Source organism: Pongo pygmaeus, chromosome 4, assembly GCF_028885625.2.
Source record: "Pongo pygmaeus isolate AG05252 chromosome 4, NHGRI_mPonPyg2-v2.0_pri, whole genome shotgun sequence".
Taxonomy (NCBI): domain Eukaryota; kingdom Metazoa; phylum Chordata; class Mammalia; order Primates; family Hominidae; genus Pongo; species Pongo pygmaeus.
Window position 1 is genome coordinate 37,882,163 of NC_072377.2, and position 24,737 is coordinate 37,906,899.

General features: G+C 37.3%; 1 protein-coding gene across 2 annotated transcripts in view; it reads left to right on the top strand.

Moving 5' to 3' along the window:
* The window catches only part of WDR70 (WD repeat domain 70), a 365,021-nt gene extending 341,919 nt beyond the window's left edge, over positions 1-23,102 (top strand). For both annotated transcript variants that reach the window (XM_054486906.2, XM_054486907.2), the window contains exon 18: positions 22,912-23,102. In XM_054486906.2, coding sequence (XP_054342881.1) covers positions 22,912-22,999 — 88 coding nt within the window. In that variant the 3' untranslated portion in view covers positions 23,000-23,102. The remainder of the gene's footprint in view (positions 1-22,911) is intronic.
* Positions 23,103-24,737: the final 1,635 nt, after the last annotated feature.

The following is a 24,737-nucleotide window of genomic DNA, read 5'->3' on the forward strand; positions in this document are numbered from 1 at the left end:
GTTCCCTAACTTTTCTCCTTTCTGTATTTGTAACTTCTTTCTCCATGAGAAACCCAGCTCTTATTTGTTCAGTTCTGGCATATACGTAAACTAGTTTTAGAATTGCTAACCCATATCCCTGTAAGAATCACTTTTCCTATCTACATGGCATAGTTTGTTTACAGTTCTTCTTGTCTTTAGCCTTAAAGTATACTTTCTTCACCACCCCAGTGATTGCGGCTATGTTAGCCATTTGAAATGCAGTTAGGTTCATTTTTTAGTGTTTATTTCCCTTTTTTGGATTTTCTTCACATTCTGTTTATTTTTTGGAGTGTGTGAAATATTACTATGGTTCTAGGAGTCAGAGCTTTAAAAGAGATTTGCTTAGAGAAATGTCTCTTCCTCTTCATTCCTGCTCCCTTTTCCTATTCCCAGTCACCCTTTTTTTCAGTCCCTTTCCTATCCACCCCTTGTAGCTAAATAATCTCTTTAGTTCCTGGTGTATCTTTCGTGTATTTCTTGAGCAGATATGTAAGTATCTTCTTACATCCCTGTATTTCCTACATGAAGGGTAGCATAATGTAAATCATCTTTTTTTCTTTTTTGGTCTAAGTTCCATTTGAAAATCTTTGGTGAAGTGTAATTACAACATATGAACACATGTATAGAGTAAAATGTCACCATTTTTAATATACAAATACTACCCACAACCAACTTTTATCACAAAATTATTGCTAATCTGTGATTATCCACAAAGTAGTTGGTTATCTAAATGTTTCTTCATTAACATTTTAGTGTGAAATTTAACTTTAAATGAACTTTGGGAATACTATTTATAAATATGTCAACAACTTGTTTTGTTATGCCATTTTTGAAATTTGAATTGATCAGTTTAGGATTTTAGCTTCTTTTCATCCCCCAACTTTATTGAGGTATGATTGATTTAAAGATTTTTATATATTTTGGTGTATAACTTGATATAAATTAAGTCATATTGATTTGCTTTTTTTTGGCTTTGCTTCTTTTTCACGTAGAAGTATGCCTTAGAAATCAGTCTACATCAGTTCATAGAGCTCACTGTCATTGATTTTCGTAGTTGCATAGTACTCCGTTGTATGAATTTATCATAGTTAATTCAACCATTCTTCTGTGTAAGGATATTTAGGTTGTTTCAGTATTTTCTAAGTACTAACAATGCTATAGTGAATAGACTTACAGACGTGTATTTTTGTATTGTTGGAGGTATATTCAAGTTTTTTCTTGATGTCTTTATGTATTCCTAAAGTTTTCTCTTTAATTGTGAGAAAACTGGATGCTGGTTACTTTTTAAAACATTAATGTGCTGGAAAAAGCCTTTTATTAACCAACTCAATCTTTATACTGCTACCAGTCCTCTATCTACTCATTATTAGGAGCTATTTGCCTCAAATAAAAACACATCATCTTAGCATGCATTCCTTAGAAGCAGGCCCTGAGATTAAGATTTACATAAAGGTGAATTATTAGGACATGTTCCCAGAGAAAATCGGTAGGGGAGTAGAGATGTGTCATGAAGCCATCAAGTGTGCAGTATCAAGCCAAGTCCCAGGGAGGGTCGCTTTGGCTTAATCCTGCAGGGTAACCCTGGAGACTGTGGTCAGAGTTGTCCTGGTCAGGGCCATGGGAGCTACAGTATTTATACTCCCTTATTTGTTGGTCATTGGTGATGGTTGGAGATGGGTTTGGGAAAGACACTTCAGGCACTGCCAGCTCTCCAGCATTTTAGAGGTAGGTGCTCCTGCTGTGAGTGAAAGCACATTGCCCAGTAATGCTAAAAGGATTTGAGGCAGTCGAGGGGAAGCACTGTGTCCTCTGCTATATGTACTGTAGCAGAACAGACTATGTAATGTCCATGTGGTTGTTCACAATTTATATTAATAAACAATACAGATGGAACATCTCTGAACAGTGAATTGGATAATATCACAACAACTAAGAGGTCATATCAAGGCTGGCCAGCGAAATAGCATGCTTTAGCCGTCATTTGAAAAGTATTTATGTGTGTACAAACTAATCCATGTCAACACATCATTGGCAGTCAGATAAACTTATAGATTATGCCTGTGTTGACACTTCTGTTTTTAATGGAGTATTTTCCATTATTATTAGGGATTTTTTATACTTCAGAAACCTTGTTTAGAAACATACTAAAGATTTGTCAAGAAAACAGTCATAGTTTAAATTTTGTTAAACATGGTGCATGTTATTTCAATGGCTAACTGCTCCAAATATGTGTGTCTATGTTTACACACAAATCACTGAGATGTCTTCAAAAATATTGACATAAATACTGTTTGCTGATTATTCATTGATATTAGCAATGTATAATATAGCAGTATTAGCAGTGTATAATTAGAAGGTGTCAGAGACCTAACTTATCGCTGGAGAAAATGAAACATCTAGAAGATAACTTTTAAAACCTGCTGGATAACAAGTCATTGCTAGAATCTAGACCAGGAGCCTGGCCTTAGAATTTCCAGGTTATTGTTCTGACATCTAATAAGGAGTTGTTTTGATAAAGGAGTAGCTTCAATTTAGTATGTGGTTTTCATGTCTGAGATTTAAAGTAGTACATACACACAGTAAAAACAAACAAAAGAAATCCAGTGGTACTAAAGGTAGACAATGGAAATTTGAAAGCCTCTCTTTCACTTAACCCCCAGTTCCTTCATTCTACTACTTAGAGATACCAACTGCCTCAATTTATTATACATCCTCTGAGAGAGAGAGATATGTGTAGATACATTCATTGTTTAAAAATGCAGGTATATAGCATGTTTTACAAGCCGATTTGTGGTTTTGTTTTTTACTTAGTATACATTGGAAGATTGGGCCAGATCCATCCAGACATATTTAGCTCATTATTTTTACTTTATGTACCTATTCAATTGTATGGCTATATTACACTTTTCTAAAAAACTATACCCTCTTGAATGACAGTTATGTTGTTTTCAGCCTTTTTCTTTCATAAACAATACTGAAATTAGTATATTTGGACACAGGTATTTGCCCACACATGCAAAACTTCTAGAAATTTTTATCTTTGCCAATCTGATAGGTGAAAATGTATAATTTGTGGTTTTCACCTGCATTTTTATAATTTTTTAGCATCTGTTCTCAAGAAAAGATGCTAAAAGGGGCTTTCTTAAAGCCCCTAAAACCCTGTTTCTTGTGAACTATTTATGTCTTTTGCCCATTTGCCTATTTGTTTTTTTCTTACTGATTTGTAAGAGTTATTTATATTAAGGAGGTTAACCCTTTGTATATCATGTATGGCAAATATTTCTCCCAGTTAATCGCTTTTTATTTTACTTTGTTTATGGCGTTTTTCTCATGTAAAAAAATTTATTTTAGTGTGATGAGATTTAGAAATGGAGTGAGGGGTGCACTTTTGGGGTTTTATTTAGGAAGGCACCTCCCATCCAATATTAGTCTTGAAATTCTCTCAGATTCCCACTTAATACTTTTATGGATTTTTTTTAGAGTTAAGTCTTCAATTCACCTGGAATTATTTTAGTGAAATTGTTATATTAATTACCACAAATTTGGTGTCTTAAAAAGTAGCAATTGATTCTGTCACAGTTCTGGAGGCCAGAAGTCTGAAATCAAGGTGTTGGCAGGATTGTACTTTCTACAGAGACTCCAGGGGAAAATTCATTCTATGCCTCTTCTAGCTTCTAGAGGTTGCCTGATGCCTTGGTTCATAGCCACATCCCTTTAATGTTGCCTGGTCTTCACATTGCCTTCTCCTTTGTCTTCTCCTTTACTCTCTTGTAAGGATACTTACAGTAGCATTTAGAGCCAACCCAAGATAATCCAGGATTATCTCCTCATCTCAAGATACTAACCCTTTTTCCAAATGAGAGAACATTCACAGGTTCCAAGGATTGAAAGTGGATATTTTTGAGCAGACCATTTTTCAACCTACCATAGTAGAGTTCTAATTTACTTATTTCAAGTTGGTTTAACCAGTTGCTGTAGCACTTTTTATTGTATAATTTAATTTTCCTCATTACATTGAAATGATACCTTTATTATACCTAATGTACTTATGAATTTTAATCAATTTCTGGGTTCTCTGTTCTGTTCTGTCAGTTGGTCTGGCTCTGCAAATGTCAATACCAAACAGTCTTCATTGTTGTAGGGCTGCCTGTTCTCATTATTCTTATGAGAATGTGTCTATCTATTCTTGCAGGTCTCCATGACTTTATTAAGTTATCTAGTAACCTCCCCCTCAAAAATTAATGATGCAGACTTGAGTTATATGTATATATTAATTTAGATAGAATTTATAATATTGGTTCTTTCAAACCGAGAACAGAGTTGTCTTTCTAGTCAACATCACTATATCCCTCAGTAGTACTTTTAAGTTTTCTTCACATAGACCTGTCACATTTCCTTTTAAGTTTATTTTTACTTATTTTATCTTTTTGTGCTGTTGTAAATAGAGTCTTTTCTTACACTAAATTTATAACTTATTTGTTTATGGAAATACTGTGCAGCTACATATATGTGTGTTATTTATATATATTAGTTTTGTATCCAGCTGTTTATTATATTTTTATATATGTTTTAAATAATTTTTTATCCGCTTAGCTTGGAGTGTATAGGTATAAAATTATATGCAAGTAGTAAGTTTACCTCCTCCTTTCCAATTTTTATACCTACTATTTCTTTTTATCTGATTGCATTGACTGCTGCCAGAACAGTTTAAAATAACATCAGTGATAGTGCACATCCTTTTCTCAATTTGAACTTTAACAGGAATGATTCTATTACGTTAAACCTTACAAAATTTTCCTTTTTGTAGGTGAAAAAGTAAAATATCAGCAGTTTTATATTATTCAATCTAATGGTATTTCCACATAAAATGTGATAATGTTTGAAAACACACAAGATGTTAAGAGAGAATCCAATTCTTTATTTATTCATGCAACAGAGATTTACTGAACACCAACTATGTGTTAGATAATGTTCTAAGTTGTAGGGATACAGTTGTTTTATGGAGCTTATATGCTAATAGAGACAGACACTAAATAAATATATAAATATTACATGGTAATAATGCTAAGAAGAAAACTAAAAGAGGGATATATCCCTTTTATAAAAAGATAAAAGGGGGACATAGATAAAAGAGGGATAAAAGGGGGACATAGAGTAATCAGGTGGAGAAAGGGCGCTATTTTAGATACAGTGGTCAGGGAAGAACGTCTACGAAAGTTACCTTTGACCTGAGTGAAATGAGGGAGTGAGCCATGCAAATACCTAGGGGAAGAGCATCCCATGCAGCAAACACAAGAGGCCTTTGCTGAATTCCTTCATCTCTATGAAAGTGATCATGGAATTTTTCTACTTTGATCTATGAATGGGATGAATTATATTACTAGATTTCCTAACACTGAGCCATCCTGGCATCTTTGATACGACCGTTATATGATTGTAGTTTATTCTTTCTAAGGTGTTAGACTGGCATCCTAAAAATTTTGTATATTTTTCTTTTCTATATGTACCCTCAAACTGTTTTGAATACATTTGAACTTATCTATTTTATAAAGATTTGATAGAATTCACCTGTAAAATGTGAAAGCTTTTGTGGAGTAGAGGGTGAGTAGTAATTCCTTAATTTTTCTCTCTTTTCCATCCCCTCCTGGCAAGTAGTCTATTCAGAGTTTTCTGACTCTTCTGAGGCTGCTTGGTAATTAATATTTTCTTGGACAATCATTCATTCAGATTTTCAACTTTCTTTAAATAAGAATTAATTGAAGCTGAAAGTGTTTTTGTTCACTTTGAAAATATCTAAAGATATTTTTCTGCATTAGAGGTGATTCAGTTATGTTTACACATGAATTCGTGTTAGCATAATAGCAGCTCTGCAAAGTAGGTAGATCAGGTATTGTCATATCCTCACTTTACTTGTGAGGAGGCTGCAGCTTAGAGATCTGCAATTAACAATGACTGAAACTAGAACTAGACATTAGTTCTCTTGATCCCTAATCTAATGAGCTTTCCAGAGGACTGCGCTCTCTTCCTAATACACACCTTTCTGCTGCTGCATTTTGCTATCATCTCTTTGCTTCCACCCAATTTCGTCACCTTGCATTTGTTGCATACTAAGTTCATGGCACTGTCTGTCTGTGGCATGTACTTTGTTAGCTAGGATTGCCGTGCTATTTCTTCTGTGTTCACCTGCTAGAGTATACTGTTTACTGCCAAGTAGCAAAGTATTTGAAAGGAAGCTAATATTTAAAAGGATCTTTTCGTAAAGGTCACCGTAATTGAGAATGTGTGTCTGGTTGGTTTTTTTTCTTCACTGCAATTGACTTCTGTCAGTGATGAAATGAAGATTTATTTACCATATCTCGCTTTATCACAGAAAAGCACAATTAGACATTCCACAAATGTGCCTGCCTACACATGACACATACTCACCAATATCCACTGGTGATGATAACAAAGAGTCTTTGAAGAGTTTACTTTTATAGATTGAGTATTTAAGTTTCATTCCTGGCCCCAGCAATGTAAAAGCCATGAAAATTTTCAAACACAGCAGGATCACAGAGGACTCTTGTTCAGCTACACATAGGCAGATTCAGTTTCAGTTTCTTGTTAGAAGATGCTGCTGGAGGGAGAGAAAAGGAGCTGGCTGGGGAATGGGCAGGATGTAGATCCAGAATGCTATTAGCTTACACATCAGACAAGGATAGATGTGTGTGGGAGCCTGGACCCTGGCCAGCAGCCTGACAGAATGACAGCTCTGTCAACCACGTCACTTTTCTTGCCAGATAGGCTGCCATTATTTGCTGGTTCAGTCAATTTAATTTTCAGTGTGCATATCTTGTCTGATATTGGATATATGAATATGTGTGTATGTATGTGTTAAAATATCATTCCCACCTATAAAGGGTCCATTTAAAGTCATGTTGAGTTGTAGGCAACATTTAAAGAAGCCACTCTGTGAGCAAGTGAAGGTTTATGTGTTATTTGTGTCAGGAAGAATCATAAATGCACAGAGAGAAAATATATTTTTTCCAGAGTTATATTTAGGTGACTAATTGTCACTCTCCACTGTATTCCTGTGTAGAAGCCAATGTTTCTGAAAGTGGTTTTGTGAACTGCCTGCATCAGAGTGTTGTATGTAGTTTTCTTTTTTCTTTTTTTTTTTGCAGGGCGGGGAGTGTTTAAAAATGCAGATTTCTGGACTCCATCCTAAACCAACTCAAGGGGGCTTTGTGGGATTAGGGGTGGGAATCTGAATATTAAGAGGTGCCCTGGGTGATTGTTTTGCACACTAATGTTTGGTAATAGTACAAAAGTAATTATGAAAAACAAGCAACAAATTATTCTGTAATAGTACAAAAGTAATTATGAAAACAACAAATTATTTTCCCTTAAGAAAATTCAAATTTACTGACTAGATTATTTCAATTATAGAAATTCATAGTGAAGAAATATTATTTGCTTAATAAAATTATTTCCTTTAAAAAGTAGCAAGCTGCTATATTGTGTTTAACATATGAATTAATTTACGAAATATATTCTACATACAGCTTTTGGGAAATACATCTATTATATGAAATGAGGAACACCTGATATCCAATGCAAGGTATATAATAATAATGATACTTTTATTTTACTTATACTATGCCAGGCTTGTTTTAAAACTTTATATATATTATTAATTTAATCCTCACAGCAGCCCTGTGAGGCAAGTGTTATTATTGTCCCCATTTTACAGATAAGGAGATTGAGGGTTATAATTTGACCAAAGCCACAGAGGTAGCAGGTGGCAAAATTGGGATTTGAATGCAAGCATTCTGGCTTCAGAATCAAGCCTATAACTGTAACTAAGTACAGTGTACTGCTTTTCGTCATAAAGCAACTGGTAGTAGTTATTAGAAAACTTGAGTGATAGTGAAGCTAAAAGATCATTGTGTGAGCCAGCATGGTGTAACAGAGGGAACACTGGACTAAGAATCAGAAGTCCTGAGATTTAGCTTCAGCTCCGCCACCCCCTGGCGAGTTACCTTCACTGAGGCTGTTTTCCTGACCCATGAAGTTGGGCAGGGCTACACCAATGCCAAGCTTTCGTGCATGTTTTTTAATAGAAATTGTGGCACACAGTTATATATCTTATAAATGGGAACTTATTAAGAGAGTGCTTTGGTGATACCTGGGCTGTCTCAAGCCTGTGTGTTCTTCAAAGATTTCATCTTTGTAACTTGTTTATCCATTTGGTGATAAGGTAGCTAATGGCAATTTTGTAGAATTCTGTTTCTCTTTTCCTGTCTCTTTCTTTGTTTCCTATTTTCACAATTTCCATAGGTCTCAGGTATGTTCTTTTTTCCATCTTCACAGTCTTTGAACTCTCACACATAGCATAATGAGTCAGTATACCCTATTTATGAGCCTGAGATGTGTTTATTTTATAAAATATGATATGTTCATTTCCTGAAGAAAATAGAAAATTCTTTATCTAGAAACATCTTGTTGCCTAGTGTGCCTAATGTTTAAAAAAACAAACAAAAAAAACCCAACTTCGATTAGCTCTTCACCAAAAAAGGAATCATTTCAAGTGGAATTTTTTGGTCAAGGCTTTTATTTAATCTTAATAATTCTGCAATTGTGATGACTGGGTCAGAGTTCATCTGGGCCGTATTCATTCTAACAGGGTTAACAAGTGTGTCAGATTGAAAGTCATGGCTATAATTGACTTTGGCTTTGAGGTTTTCCTTCATAATAAACAATGGGCCCTGAGCCAAAAAAGCTTGTGGTTTATACTCATGTACTGATGACTAAGTAATGCAAGTGATTTCGCTTCATACTTGCTGTATTACCCTGGAGCTCACTTTATGCTTTTTGAATGAATCATATCAGAGGAACATCCATAATTAAAAAGAATTTGACCTGTGGACTTTCCACTGCAGCTGAAAACATTTTGATGACTTCACTCTGGCCTGAGTGCTAGAGAAGGGCCATATAGAAGACATAGGTCAAAGCTTAATCAGAAGAGAAACGACAGTTCTGCTAATACTTTGAATCTCTCACACAAACAATGCACCCCAAAAATGCCCTTTTAGAAGATTGCAGATGGACTCTTTATTCATTACTGGGTGCTCTACACAAAATTCCTCTGGATGGAAGCACTGAAGGTGGGACTCAGTTTCTGTTGAGTTTCTGTTATTTTTCTGCAGCATACAGTTGCTGGAAAAGACTCACTTTGTAAAAATAATCTTGAGAATCAGTTTTTCAAAAAGTAACAAGGGGAAATTTAATCAGCACAAAGTATCAGCTATCCAGAATTTATAGATTTGAGAAAGACATTTGCTTAAGCTTTTCTGTTTGTTTTATGAAATCATATTAACTATTAGTAAATGCAGAGTTACTGAAGCTAAAGCAAAATAAAACAAAAAACCTTTTAGCCTTCCCTTGATTGCTTATTTAATGATTGGCAGCAATGACCATGTTGATGTCTAATCTGCTCTCCTTTTCTTGGTAACTCTAGTAAACAAGTTGACATTTATAATCAAGTGGAAAATGTTTACTCTTCCCCAGATGAGTTACTCAAACTGGAAAATACAAGGTTCACATCAGCCCTCTGTAAGTTTAGGTGTTTAAATTAATTGTCAGAAACATGAGTAAGTGTGGGCCATAAACCAGTATATGGAATAGTCTGGTTAAAGCTGACTTAGTTAAGGTAGATACTTCACTCGTTCTCCAGTGAGGCTTGCTAGATCCCTATTAACCTGTTATATACCCACAGTAATTATATATTTGGCTGAATGGAATGTTCCCCTTACCTAGTCTTCCTTCGAGTCAGTCCCTTTATAGGCTTTTGCTTTGGGCAAGGGAGATAATCTGCCATGAGGCAGTAAGCTTGAGTTGATAATTTCTTGTCTCTTGAGAAATTAGGTATAAAGTTCTGAAAGAATGGTTAGATAGAAGACAAAGAATGGGTAGGTGACAGAATTGCTCTCTGGAAGTGGTGGAATGTATTTCTTGCAATTTGTTTGTGTATTTCTTATGTTGCTGTCATGTTTTTAGTGTCTATTTGATTTGTTGGGTTCTACTCTTTCTTGTGGAAGCACCCACATATACTTTAAGTTCTGGGATACATGTGCAGAACATACAGGTTTGTTACATAGGTATACACGTGCCATGGTAGTTTGCTGTACCCATCAACCCGTCATCTATAATAGGTATTTCTCCTAATGCTATCCCTCCCCCAGCCCCCCATACCCCGACTGGCCTCGGTGCGTGATGTTCCCCTCCCTGTGTCCATGTGTTCTCATTCCAACAGAATATTTCTTAACATCAGTGTACAAATTCCATTTCTTCAAGCAGCCCAGAAAGGAAACCATTTTTGTGGCCAGTGACGATGTAAAATAGAGGGTTTGTTGGTTGTTATTGTTTTTATTTGTTTCCTGTTAGCTTTAAAAGTGGGAATTTGTGGACCAGCTTATAAGTGTTTTCAAATCCATTAACATTTTATCTCTTTGTATCTGTCATTTTACTTTTGCTTGATGTTGTTGATTTATTTTTATAGTAGTTTTCTGTGCCAAGGGCAAATTAGGCCATCCCCCAGGGAAGAAGTCTCCTGGTTCTAGTCCTAACATTGCTAGAGGTTGCCTAATCATCTGTTCCTCATTGTTTTGATAAAGTGGTGACTAAAGAAATCCATTTAAAATGTCCTAGATAGCTCTGAATTGAATTTTTAAAATATTTCTCATATGTGGATTTCTAAACTTTTTCAAAAGAATAACTGCTGGAAATAAATTCAAAGATAAAAATTGCCAAAAAGAAAGAATAGCTACAATGTCTAAAGCTATGATTCTCTCACTATGCTCCTGAACACTGGTGTTCCTTAGGCTTAGTAGAGATGTTCAGTGTGCTAAAGTTTAATAATCTTTTTTTGAAGAATCTAGTCTTTATTCAGCAAACAACACACAGTTTTGAGGGCAGGATGGATTGGAGTTAGAGAAAATTCCTTCTGTGGGCCATACTTTGCTTCACTTCCCCATGCCTAACTCCCCAAAATCAAAGACCACTCCTTTAAGGATGGGCCTGATAGTGCAACCTCAAATTTTATTCTTTCACCCACTCTTCAGTAGCATCATACAGGACCAATTTTTCCAGATATGAGAAATATTTTCCCATAGTTGGAAGAAGCTCATCATACGTAAAAGTTTGTTAAAAAGACAAATTCTTACTCCACAGCCTTGTTTCAAAGCCCTGTTTTTCTCCCTTTGTTGCCAAGCTAGGGGAGGGATGGAGCTCTCAAGAGGTACTGCTCACTGTGGTCCACCAACCAGTGCTGATGAGGTAAATGTAGAATTCAGAGTAACACTTTGGACATTTTATAGCAATTTGATGTATCTGTTGAATCTAATAAAAACCTAGATTTGTATTTTGTAGTCTTTAAATTTTGTTTCTAGAAATATAATATTTGTCTGCAGAGTCCTGGAAATTAGAAAACAAAGACTGGCCCTCCATCACAGATGGTTTGAGAAGCAGTACCCTAGGCACTCCTCTAGGTTGGAGGCTAAGGCCCTCTCCAAGGCACCTCCTTTTTGTCCCAGGAAGGGGATTTGTTCTTCCTTACTCCCAAGCCCAAGAGCTTAGTTCTTTTTTTTTTTTTTTTTAATTTAAAAAGGTCTAATTTTGGTAGAATAAACATGAGATAAAACTTACTATCTTAACCATTTATAAGTATATAGTTCATTAGTGTTAAGTACATTCACATTGTTGTGTAAACTCTCCAGAACTCTTCATCTTGCCAAACTAAAACTCTGTGAAACCAGCTGTCTCCAGCCTTTTTGGCACCAGGGACTAGTTTCATGGAAGACAATTTTTCCATGGAATGGGAGTGGTGGGATATGGTTTTGTGATGAAACTGTTCCACCTCAGATCATCAGGCATTAGATTCTCATAAGGAGCACACAACCTAGATCCCTCACATGTGCAGTTCACAATAGGATTTGTGCTCCTTTGAGAATCTAATGCTGTCACTGATCTTACAGGAGGTGGAGCTCAGGTGGTAATGCTCACTCGCCCACTGCTCATCTTACGCTGGGCAGCCCAGTTCCTAACAGGCCATGGACCAATAGCAGTCTGGGGGTTGGGGACCCCTGCATTAAACAACTCTCCATTTCACCCTCCACGCAGTTTCTGGTAACCACCATTCTACTTTTTAACTCTATGGATTTGACTACTCTAGGTACCTCATATAAGTGGAATCAAACGGTTTTTGTCTTTCTGTGACTGGCCAATTTCACTTAGCATACTCTCTTCAGGGTTCATCTGTATTACAGCATGTTATCAGAATTTCCTTCCTTTTTCAGGATGAATAATATTCCATTTATTTATATACCATATCTTGCTTATCTATCAATGGATAGTTGAGTTGCTTCTACTCTTTGGCTCTTGTGAATAATGCTGCCATGAGCAAATATCTCTTTATGTTTTCAGTTTTGGAGGGTATGTACCCAGAAATGGAATTGCTGGATCACATGGCAGTTCTATTTTTAATTTTTTGAGGAACCACTACACTGTTTTCCGTAGCGTCTGTGCCATTTTACATTACTATCTATAGCATGCAAAGGTTCCAGTTTCTCTGCATCCTGGCCAATACTTGTTATTATCTGTGTGTGTTTTTTTTTTTTCCCAACAGTAGCCATTCTTGTAGTGAGGTGGTATCTCATTGTGGTTTAGGTCTGCACTTCCCTAATTATTAATGATATTGAGCATCTTTTCACGCACTTTCTGGCTATTTGTGTATCTTTGGAGAAATGCCTATTCCAGTTCTTTGCCTATTTAAAAAATTTTTGTTGTTGTTGTTGTTGTAGGAGTTCTTTATATATTGTGGATATTAATCCTTTGTCAGGTATACAATTTGCAAACATTTTCTCCCGTTCTGCCTTTTCACTCTGTCAGTTGTGTCCTTTGAAGCACAGAAGTTTTTAATTTTGATGTAGTCCAGTTTACCTACTTTATTCTTCTGTTGTCTGTGCTTTTGGAATCATATCCAAGAAATCATTGCCAAATCTAATGTCTGTGTTTTCTTCTATGAGTTATATAGTTTTATCTCTTATGGTTAGGTCTTTGATCCATTTTGAGGTAATTTTTGTGTATGGTATAAGTTGAGGTTCTAACTTTGTTGTATGTGGATATACACTTTTGCCAACACCAGGTGTTGATGGGAACCGAGTTCTTATTCTCAATTATTCTCCTACCTGACCAACAGAATGAAAAAACAGGTAGTAAACAAGCATTGGGAAAATTGCCAGGAAAATTTAGAGTTTATTGCCTTGGTTTTTCCAATTTGGGGAAAGGAGACCATTACAACTTTCAAGTTAGATGTCATGCCTTGAAATATCACATGAAATATTATGGGCAGGGCCAAGATGGCCAACTCAAAGCAGCGGTGTTCAGAGGCTCCTATTGGAAAAAAACATAATAAGCATGTGAATCCTTCACCAGCAACCAAGGTATCCAGGTTCTCTCATCAAAATTGACTAGAAGGCTGATGTGTCCCACAGAAGGAAGGGCAATGTGGTGCAGCAACCCACCTGAGAGCCACACGGGGAAGGGGAACCCCCCTCCCCCCAGCTAAGGGAGGCGGTGAGTGAACATGCTATCCAGCTGGGGAAACTGCTTTTCCCATGGAACTGTGCAACCCACGGATCAGAAGATCCCACTTGCAGACCCAGGCCACCAGGGCCTAGCATCCCAACCCTGGAATGTGCAGATGTGCAGATTCTTACAGCCTTTTAGCTGGAATCTGCTTAAGCCTACCGAATTCCCAGGGAAAGGGGTGACCAGCACTGGCTATGGCTGTCTGCTATTTGGCTCCTTGGGGGAGGGGCAGCAGCTAGCACTGGGACTAGCAACTGCCTAACACGCTAAGCTCTCTGGGTGGGGGAAGGGCAGCACCCATTTCTATAACTCCAGGCTGCGTTTTTCCCCTGCTGGAGCCAGGAAGGCTGGACGGCTTGGTCCCAAGACTTGTCCCCACAGCCCAACACGCCGGCTGTGGCATTCTGTGGCTAGCGTGCCTCTTCAGGTCTAACCCTGACCTATTCTTCCTCAGTGGTCATGGCTTCCCTGCAGGATCTCCAATAACTCCAGGCAGAGGCTCAGGGACAGAATTGGGATCTCCCTGGGCCTGAGTCCCTAGCAGGAGGGGTGGCCTTAGTCTCTGCAGACCAACAGACTTTGCCTTTTCTCCTGGTAGTTCTGAGGAATCCGGGCAGCCCAGACGAGTGGGTTTCCCCCCAGCGAAACACACCCTCTCCACCAAGGGACAAAATGCTTCATTAAATGGGTCCTGCTCCCCATGCCATCCAACTGGGTGAGACCCTCCAACAGAGATTGTCAGACACCCTATACAAGAGCAATCCTACTGGCATCAGGTTGGTGCCCCTTGAGGTTAGAGGTCCAGAAGAAGGAGGAGGCACCCACCTTGGCTGCCCTCCAGCCTCCTTGAGTGACATCTCCAGGCGTGGGAGCAAATCAGATGAATGGGGCCTGAAGTGAACCCCCAGCAAACTGCAGCAGCTCTAGAGAAGAGTAGCCCTGATTATTGAAAGAAAAACAAGCAGAAAGTGACAACAACAGCATCAACAACAAAAAGACCCCACAAAAACCCCATCCAAGGGTCAGTAGCCTCAAAGACTGAAACTAGACAAACTCATGAAGATGAAAAAGAGTCAACAAAAAAATGCTGAAAACCCACAAGGCCAGAGTGCCTCTTCTTCTCCAAATGATTGCATCATCTCTCCATTAGGGGCACAGAACTGGATGGAGGATCAGATGGACAAATTGACAGAGGTAAGCTTCAGAAAATGGATAATAAAAAACTATGATGAGCTAAAGGAGCATGTCCTTACCCAATGCAAAGAAGCTAAGAAGCTTGATAAAATGTTGGAGGAGGAATTGCTAAACTAGAATAACCAGTTTAGAGAGGAACATAAACGACCTGATGGAGCTGAAAAACACAGCACAAGAACTTTGTGAAGCATACACAAATATCAACAGCCAAATCAACCAAGCAGAAGAAAGGATATCAGAGTTTGAAGCCCACCTTACTGAAATAAGACACGCAGACAAGAATAGAGAAAAAAAAATGAAAAAGAATGAACAAAACCTCCAAGAAATATGGGACTTCATTAAAAAAATGAACCTATGATTGATTGAGGTACCAGAAGAAGATGGGGAGAATGGAAACAAGCTGGAAAACACACTTCAGGATATTTTCCAGGAGAACTTCCCCAACCTAGCAAGACAGGCCAACATGCAAATTCAGGAAATACAGAGAACACCACTGAGATATTCCATGAGAAGATCAACCCCAAGACACTTAATCACTAGATTCTCCAAGGTCGATCTGTTAAGGTCAGCCAGAGAGAAAGGCCAGGTCACCTACAAAGGGAGGGAAGTCCATCAGACCAACAGCAGACTTCTCAGCAGAAGCTCTACAAGCCAGAAGAGATTGCGGGCCAATATCCAACATTCTTAAAGGAAAGAATTTTCAACCCAGAATTTCATATCCAGCCAAACTAATAAGCTTCATAAGCGAAGGAGAAATAAAATCCTTTCCAGACAAGCAAATGCTGAGGGATTTTGTTACCATGAGGCCTGCACTGCAAGAGCTCCTGAAAGAAGCACTAAATATGGAAAGGAAAAACCAATACCAGCCACTGCAAAAACACACCAAAATATAAAAACCACTGACACCACGAAGAAACTGCATCTAGTGTGCAAAGTAACCAAATAGCATCATGATGACAGGATTGAATTCACACGTAACAATACTAACCTTAAATGTAAATGGGCTAAATGTCCCAATTAAAAGATAGACACAGACTGGCAAATTGGATAAGGAGTCAAGATCCATTGGTGTGCTGTATTCAGGAGCCCCATCTTATGTGCAAAGACACACACAGGCTCAAAATAAAGGGACGGAGGAAAATCTACCAAGTAAATAGAAAGCAAAAAAAGCAGGAGTTGCAATCCTAGTCTCTGACAAAACAGACTGTAAACCAACAAAGATCAAAAAAGGCAAAGAAGGGCATTGCGTAATGGTAAAGGGAACAATTCAACAAGAAGAGCTAACTATTCTGAATATATATGTACCCAATACAGGAGCACCCAGATTCATAAAACAAGTTCTTAGGGACCTACAAAGAGACTTAGACCCCCACACATTAATAGTGGGAGACTTTAACACTCCACTGTCAGTAGTAGATCAACGAGACAGAAAATTAACAAGGAAATTCAGGACTTGAACTTAGCTGTCGGTCAAATGGACCTAGTAGACGTCTACAGAACTCTCTACCCCAAATCAGCAAAATATACATTCTTCTCATTTCCACATGGCACTTATTCTAAAATCGACCACATAATTGGAAGTAAAACACTCCTCAGCAAATGCAAAAGAACTGAAATAATAACAAACAGCCTCTCAGACCTCAGTGCAGTCAAATTAGAACTCACAATTAAGAAACTCACTCAAAACCACATAATTTCATGGAAATTGAATAACCTGCTCCTTAATGACTCCTGGATAGATAGTGAAATTAAGGCAGAAATAAAGAAGTTCTTTGAAACCAATGAGAACAAAGAGACAATGTTCCAGAATCTCTGGGACACCACTAAAGCAGTATTAAGAGGGAAATTTCTAGCACTAAATGCCCACATTAGAAAGTTAGAAAGATCTCAAATCGACACCCTAACATCACAATTAAAAGAGCCAGAGCAGCAAGAGCAAACTAATCCAAAAGCTAGAAGACAATAAATAACTAAGAGAAGAATTGAAGGAGATAGGGACATGAAAAACCCTCCAAAAAATCAACAAATCCAGGAGCTGGTGTTTTGAAAACATTAACAAAATAGATAAACTGCTAGCTAGACTAATAAGAAGAGAGAGAAGAATCAAATAGATGCAATAAAAAATAATAAAAGGGATATCACCACTGACCCCACAGAAATACAAACTACCATCAGAGAATACTATGAACACCTCTAAGCAAATAAACTAGAAAATCTAGAAGAAATGGACAAATTCCTGGACACATACACCCTCCCAAGACTAACCCAGAAAAAAGTAGAATCCCTGAGTAGACCAATAACAAGTTCTGACATTGAGGCCTATCAACTAGAAAAAGCCCACAACCAGACGATTCACAGCCAAATTCTACCGGAAGTACAAAGAGAAGCTGGTACCATTCCTTCTGAAACTATTCCAAACAACTGAAAAGGAGGGACTCCTCCCTAACTCATTTTATGAAGCCAGCATGATCTTGATACCAAAACCAGGAAGATAAACACACACAAAAAAGAAAACTTCAGGCCAATGTCCCTGATGAACATTGATGCAAAAATCCTCAATAAAATACTGCCAAACCGAACCCAGCAGCACATCAAAAAACTTAATCCATGTCATCGAGTCAGCTTCATCCCTGGGATGCAAGGCTGGTTCAACATACGTAAATCAATAAACATAATCCATCACATAAACAGATCCAAAGACAAAAACCAAAAACATATTTACAAGAAAAAAACAACCCCATCAAAAAGTGGGCAAAAGATAATCAACAGACACTTCTCAAAAGAAGACATTTACGTGGCCAACAAACGTATGAAAAGAAGCTCAACATCACTGATCATCAGAGAAATGCAGATAAAACCACGAGATACCATCTCACGCCAGTCAGAATGATGATTATTAAAAAGTCAGGAAGAATAAATGCTGGGAGGCTGTGGAAAAATAGGAACATTTTGATTATCTCAATAGATGCAGAAAAGGCCTTAGATAAAATTCAACACCCCTTCATTTTAAAAACTGTCAATAAGCTAGGTATTGATGGAACATATCTCAAAATAACAAGAGCTATTTAAGACAAACCCACAGCCAATATTACACTGAATGGGCAAAAGCCAAAAGCATTCCCTTTGAAAACTGATACAAGACAAGGATGCCCTCTCTCACTACTCCTATTCAATGTAGTATTGGAAATTCTGGCTGGGGCAATCAGGCAAGAGGTATTCAGATAGGAAGAGAGGAAGTCAAGTTGTCTCTGTTTGCAGATGACATGATTTTATATTTAGAAAACCTCATCATCTCAACCTAAAAACTTCTTGAACTGATAAGCAACTTCAGCAAAGTCTCAAGATACAAAATCATTGTGCAAAAATCACAAGTATTCCTTTACACCAACAATAGACAAGCAGAGAGCCAAATCATGAATGAACTCCCATTCACAGTTGCTACAAAGAGAATAAAATACCTAGGAATACAGCTAACAAGGGATGTGAAGAACCTCTTCAAGGAGAACTACAAACCACTGCTCAAGGAAATTAAGAGAGGACACAAACAAGTGGAAAAACATTCCATCCTCATGAATAGGAAGAATCAATATGGTGAAAATGGCCATACTGCCCAAAGTAATTTATAGATTCAATGCTGTTGCTGTCAAACTACCATTGACATTCTTCACAGAATTAGAAAAAACTATTTTAAATTTCATATGGAATCAAAGAAGAACCCCGTATAGCCAAGACAATCCTAAGCAAAAAGAACAAAGCTAGAGGCATCACGCTACTTGACTTTAAACATACTACAAGGTTACAGTAACCAAAACAGCATGGTACTGGTACCAAAACAGACATACAGACCAATGGAGCAGAACAGAGGCCTCAGAAACCTACACATCTACAACCATCTGATCTTCGACAAACCTGACAAAGACAAGCAATGGGGAAAGGATCTCCTATTTAGTAAATGGTGCTGGGAAAACTGGCTAGCCATATGCAGAAAGCTGAAACTGGACCCCTTCCTTATACCTTATACAAGAATTAACTGAAGATGGATTAAAGACTTAAATGTAAAATTCCAAACCATAAAAACCCTAGAAGAAAACCCAGGCAATACTATTCCTAGGATATAGGCATGGGCAAATACTTCATGACAAAAATGTCAAAAGCTATTTTAACAAAAGCCAAAATTGACAAATGGGATCTAATTAAACTTAGAGAGCTTCTGCACAGCAAAAGAAACTATCATCAGAGTTAACAGGCAACCTACAGAATGGGAGAAAATTTTTGCAATCTACCCATCTGACAAAGGTCTAATATCCAGAATTTACAAGGAACTTAAACATATTTACAAGAAGAAAACCCATCAAAAAGTGGGCAAAGGATATGAACAGATACTTCTAAAAGGAAGTCATTTATGCAGCCAAGAAACATGAAAAAAAGCTCAACATCACTGATCACCAGAGAAATGCAAATCAAAACCACAATGAGATACCACCTCACGCCAGTGAGAATGGCGATTATTAAAAAGTCAGGAAACAATAGATGCTGGCAAGGCTGTGGAGAAATAGGAACACTTTTACACTGTTGGTGGGAATGTAAATTAGTTCAACCATTGAGGTAGACAGTATGGCGATTCCTCAAGGATCTAGAACCAGAAATACCATTTGACCCAGCAATCCCATTACTGGATATATACCCAAAGGAATATAAATCATCCTGCTCTAAAGACACATGCACACGTATGTTTATTGCAGCACTGTTTACAATAGCAAAGACATGGAACTAACCCAAATGCCCGTCAGTGATAGATTGGATAAAGAAGTATAGTATTCCATGTGGAATACTATACAGTCATAAAAAGGAATGAGATCTGTCCTTTGCAGGGACATGGATGAAGCTGGAAGCCATCATCCTCAGCAAACTAACACAGGAACAGAAAACCAAACGCCTCATGTTCTCACTCATAAGTGGGAGTTGAACATTGAGAACACATGAACACAGAGAGGGGAACACCACACACCAGGGCCTTTTGGAGGTTGGGGTGTGAGGGAAAGGAACTTAGAGGACAGGTCATGCAGCAAACCACCATGGCACGTGTATACTGATGTAACGAACCTGCACGTTCTGCACATGTATCCTGTTTTTTTTAAGAAGAAAAAAGTATTATACATACATATAATGTGGACATTTTGCTGGCAACATTATGATTAGTTCAAAAGTAGAAATTAAATGTCATGGAGTTTTGCAAAAAGGACTTTGATGTTTAACTGTCTTACCTTCCAAACAACTTAATATTCCCTACATTTTAATTCCTAGTGGGGACCAAGGAAACTGTTGTGATCTAGTGATTGGAAATGACAGTTGAAGTGACCCTGATGCAAACATTTACTCAATGAATTAACTGAGTTCAATACTAGGTGAAAAAAAAAAAAAAACAAAACGCAATATCTCCTTTGAAAAACAAATATTTGTCCTTTTTCTTTTCTCGTGGCTGCTAGGAAATTCAGTGCTAAGTTTAATGCTCAATTACCCTTTCATTCCTTGGTTCTTTATTTTCTACCAATTTGTTTTGTTTTTAGTTTCTTTACAAATCAACTTTATTGAGGTACAATTTACATACAATAAAATACAAAATGTACCCATTTCAAGTTTTGACAAATGCATACACCTGTTAATCACCATTTCAGTCAAGATTATAGAACATTTCCATCCCACCAAAACATCCTCTCATGCCTCTTTCTAGATGTTGTTATGTAGTTTTGTTGATTCCGTGCCCTTTAATGTTAGCCATCAACCTCCTACAGATACTTTTGGAAGTAGGTGGAATATTAAAAAGACTAATATCTTAGCTGGGCATGGTGACTCATGCCTGTAATCCCAGCACTTTGGGAGGCCAGGATGGGCAGATTGCTTGAGGCCAGGCACTTGAGACCAGCCTGGGCAACATGAGCAAGACCATGTCTCTGCAAAAAAATAAAAAAATTGATCAGACATGGTGGTGCACATCTTCAGTCCTAGCTACTGGGGAGGCTGAGGCAGGAGGATCACTTGAGCCCGGAAGTTCAGTTACATTGAGCTATGATTGTGCCACTGCACTCTAGCCTAGGTGACAGAGAAAGACTCTGTCTCTAAAAAAAGAGTGATACGGTTTGGCTGTGTCCCCACCCAAATCTCATCTTGAATTGTAGCTCCCATAATTCTCACATCATGGGAAGGACCTAGTGGGAAGTAATTTCCCATGCTGTTGCTGTGATGGTGAATCTCACAAGATCTGATGGTTTTACAAAGGGCAGTAAAACCTGCATACACTCTCTTGTCTGCTGCCATGTAAGACATAACTTTGCTCCTCATTTGCCTTACACCATGATTATTAGGCCTCCCCAGGCAGGTGTAACTGTGAGTCCATTAAACCTCTTTTATAAATTACCTAGTCTCAGATATGTCTTTATTAGCAGCGTGAGAACAGTCTGATACAGAGAATAACCCCTTAAATGAAATAGCCTTTTCAGACTCTACATTTCTTCCTGTAATTTGCCATTTAATTTCCTTCTTTATATCCAAGAAACTAGATTGCAATTTCTTAGTACTTAAATCTCATTACAACTAACATTGATGAGCTGGTGTCCTACGAAGCATTGTCAGATGTCCTTGGAAGACCTTGTTCCTTTTTTTCCCACTGAGAAGTTAAATATCTAATTCAAAGGATTTTTTAACCTGGACAAATTTGTTCTTGAACAGGTTTATCCATACCTAACTGGTCAGCATCTTTGCCAGAAGATGAAATATGTAATAAGCACCAATTGCCTTGTTGTAGCATGTTAGAAAGCCAGTTAGGAATTCAGCAACTTATGGCCTATCAAAACCTGTAGCTGCTTTTTGAAATTTAAGAGCTGTGACCTGTTTATAGATATCATAGCAGTGTCTTAAAGTGACAAGAAGTTTAACCAACTGGGTTGTGTGTGGGGACAGCTTGGGCTCTAGGTAGGTGTGTGAGGTAACTGGAGAGACAAGAATAATGATCAGCTTATTCACGAGAAATTCTAGTACATGACTCATGTCAGACAACATCAGCATGAGTTGTGGATGGTTTATGCTTCTTCCCCAGGATAATAAAAAAGCAGCAAGAGGTAATATAAAGTTTATCCTGGTTTTCTTGCCAAATAAAAGGAATTATAGTTGTCATTATTTTTACCATTCTGGAATTACGTGGATATAATGATTCTAAATGAAAATACAAGCCGAAATATATAACCTGCAGATGTGCTTTAATGTTTCTTCATAATGCGATAGAGCTGTTTTTTAAAATAAAATCAGAGTTAGCATGACCAAAAGGGGCAGACATTATAACCACTTGACATTTTCTTGGAGATATTTCTTATGTGAGTAGTGTGAAAAGGGATGTCATTGAACCAGGTATGTTTACAAAGCACAGAAAGTCTTTGTGCAGATTGCTTGATGTGTGTGGCAGTATTACAGCCATGTATCAGTGGTGTATCCTAAAGCACTTGGCATTTCCATGCATTGGGCTGAGTGTAGGAATGCAGGGGATATTCATTTGTTTACTTTGGTTTTTATTTTTGCAGGCTCAAATTCATTAGATAAGAAAACTAACTCATATTTTCCCATTTATGTGTACTATAAACACATATTTGCACTACAGAAGCCTAGGAACAACTCAGAGATCTTAATAAATGGTCTTAATAAAGATCATGTAGATTCTTGCTTGGTGACTGTAGTTTGTTCTTCCATATGGTCCAGTTACCCAGAGTTTCAGGTGGAGGGTGCTTAGGATGGGTGAAGTTCCACTGAATTTGATGCATTTTCATTTTATTTAAGGAAAGAACAGTGTGTACAGTCTGCCACAGAGGGTAAATCTTTAAAAGAATCTTTGGCTCTTTTCCTGACCATAATTAAATTTCCATTGTCTTTTTCTTTGCCAGAAGTTTAATGATTTATATTTAATAATTGAGTTGTAATTTATGCCCCACGTTTGCTCCCACTTGATGAAGGAAGCAAAATCTAATGTAACAAATACTTTCTGACTAAATTTTTCCTTCTCTTCTTTAATTTTTCTTTTAGGACTCAGCCCAAAACCATGTTTGCCCAAGTTGAATCTGATGATGAGGAAGCAAAGAATGAGCCAGAATGGAAAAAACGTAAAATTTGAAGAATCTCATTTGAGAGCTGTTTGCATGAGTGGGAGGGATATGGGACAGGTTTTAGGGTTTTTTTTTTTTATGCTCATGAAATTAAAAATTCATTTTTATGAACAGGTTTTGTCCTTTGCGTTATTGAACTGGTCAAAAGTTTGGTGGCTAAGCTTCACTAAAATTGTGCTTAAATTTTCTTACCTGCAACTATTAAACTGATTACAGATAAACAAGAAACAGATTCTTAGTCTATTACAAGTACTTTAGGTATTTGGAAACTTTATTCAACAATTATTGGTCTTGTCCAGATTCTCATAACCTTAGAGAGGAAAATGTACATTAAGATGTGCATCTGTCTGTAGCAATTCTAGGAACATAATATAGAAATAGAGATCAAAAAGTTTAATGTTTCTATATAATTTCACAACAGTTGTTTACATGACTGTAAATAATTAGGCTGAGTTCAAACCAAATACATTGCCATACTGGGAAAGAACATGTATCTCATTATCCTTCAACAGCAGAATACAGTGGTTAGGAGTTAGGAGTGGGCTTTGAAGTCAGACTCGTGGATTCAAGTCCTGGTTTTGCTCTTTACTTCTGGGTCATCTTAAGAGAGTTATTTAACTTTTCTTTTCTAGCCTCAGATGATGAAATAGTACCTACTTTGCAGGTTTGTCGGAAGAACTAAATGGGGCATGCCTCACAGAGCATTTAGTACGTACCTGGTACACAGTAAATGTATACCAAATATTTGCTATTTTAAAATAGGGCTAATATTTACTTTGCTTGATTTTTATCAGTATTAAATTAGAAAGGCATAGAAATGCTTTGTAAATGTAAAGACTAAACAGAAGACATTAAAAATTATTCTAAAAAATCATTGTGCTTTTGTGACTAAAAACTAAAACAAAAGTTGGCAGTTTGTCCAAAATAATAATGCATTGATAGAATAAATTCTGTGCATTGGTTTCACACAGACATGGGGTAGTTTTTGCATGGTAAATAGTCCCCTCTAGACAGGTTTTTTAGGACTTGCCTTCTCCTGCTCTCATTTGTTCTAGTGATTTCAATAATTATAAAAATGCATGATGATCCCAAAAGTATATCAGAAAACTCCTGGTTTTACAGGCTTCACGTACCCACACCTGCTTCCCAAAAAATATTTTTAAAAAATCAGTTGTACTCAACACAACTCCCTTGTCTCTGCAGATTCTGAGGTGGCAGTGGGCATTTTTTTATAGATAAATCCTTAAAAACTTCATTCTCATACACTTTCTCAGTCCTTCCTTCCTACCCCCATCCTCATCCTATTCCCCTTCTCTTGTGACTCAGACTATAGGTAATAGGTAAAAAGAAAGAACTAACATTTGCTGAGTGTCTGCTACATAATGAGTACTATCCCAAGCTCTTTACTTGTGTTAGCTGATTTAATCCTCACAAAAACCCTATGAGTAGGTAAAATTGCTAAACCCATTTTCCAGATGAGGCAAAAGAGATTCAATATGTCAAATCATATGTCTGAGGTCACAGCCTGGGAGGGCTGCATGACAGCACCCAAGATCTCTAAACATCAGTAATTAACAAATGGCCCCAAGTTTTCTATTCCTTTTGAAAAACGCTTCATTCAGAATCAATTACAGACCAATATTTTGTTCCAGCTGCTTAGAATGTATAAATTCATTACTTCTTGAATAAAATTTACTGAAAGCATCTCACATTTTCCCCCATCTTAACATAAACATTGCACCATAT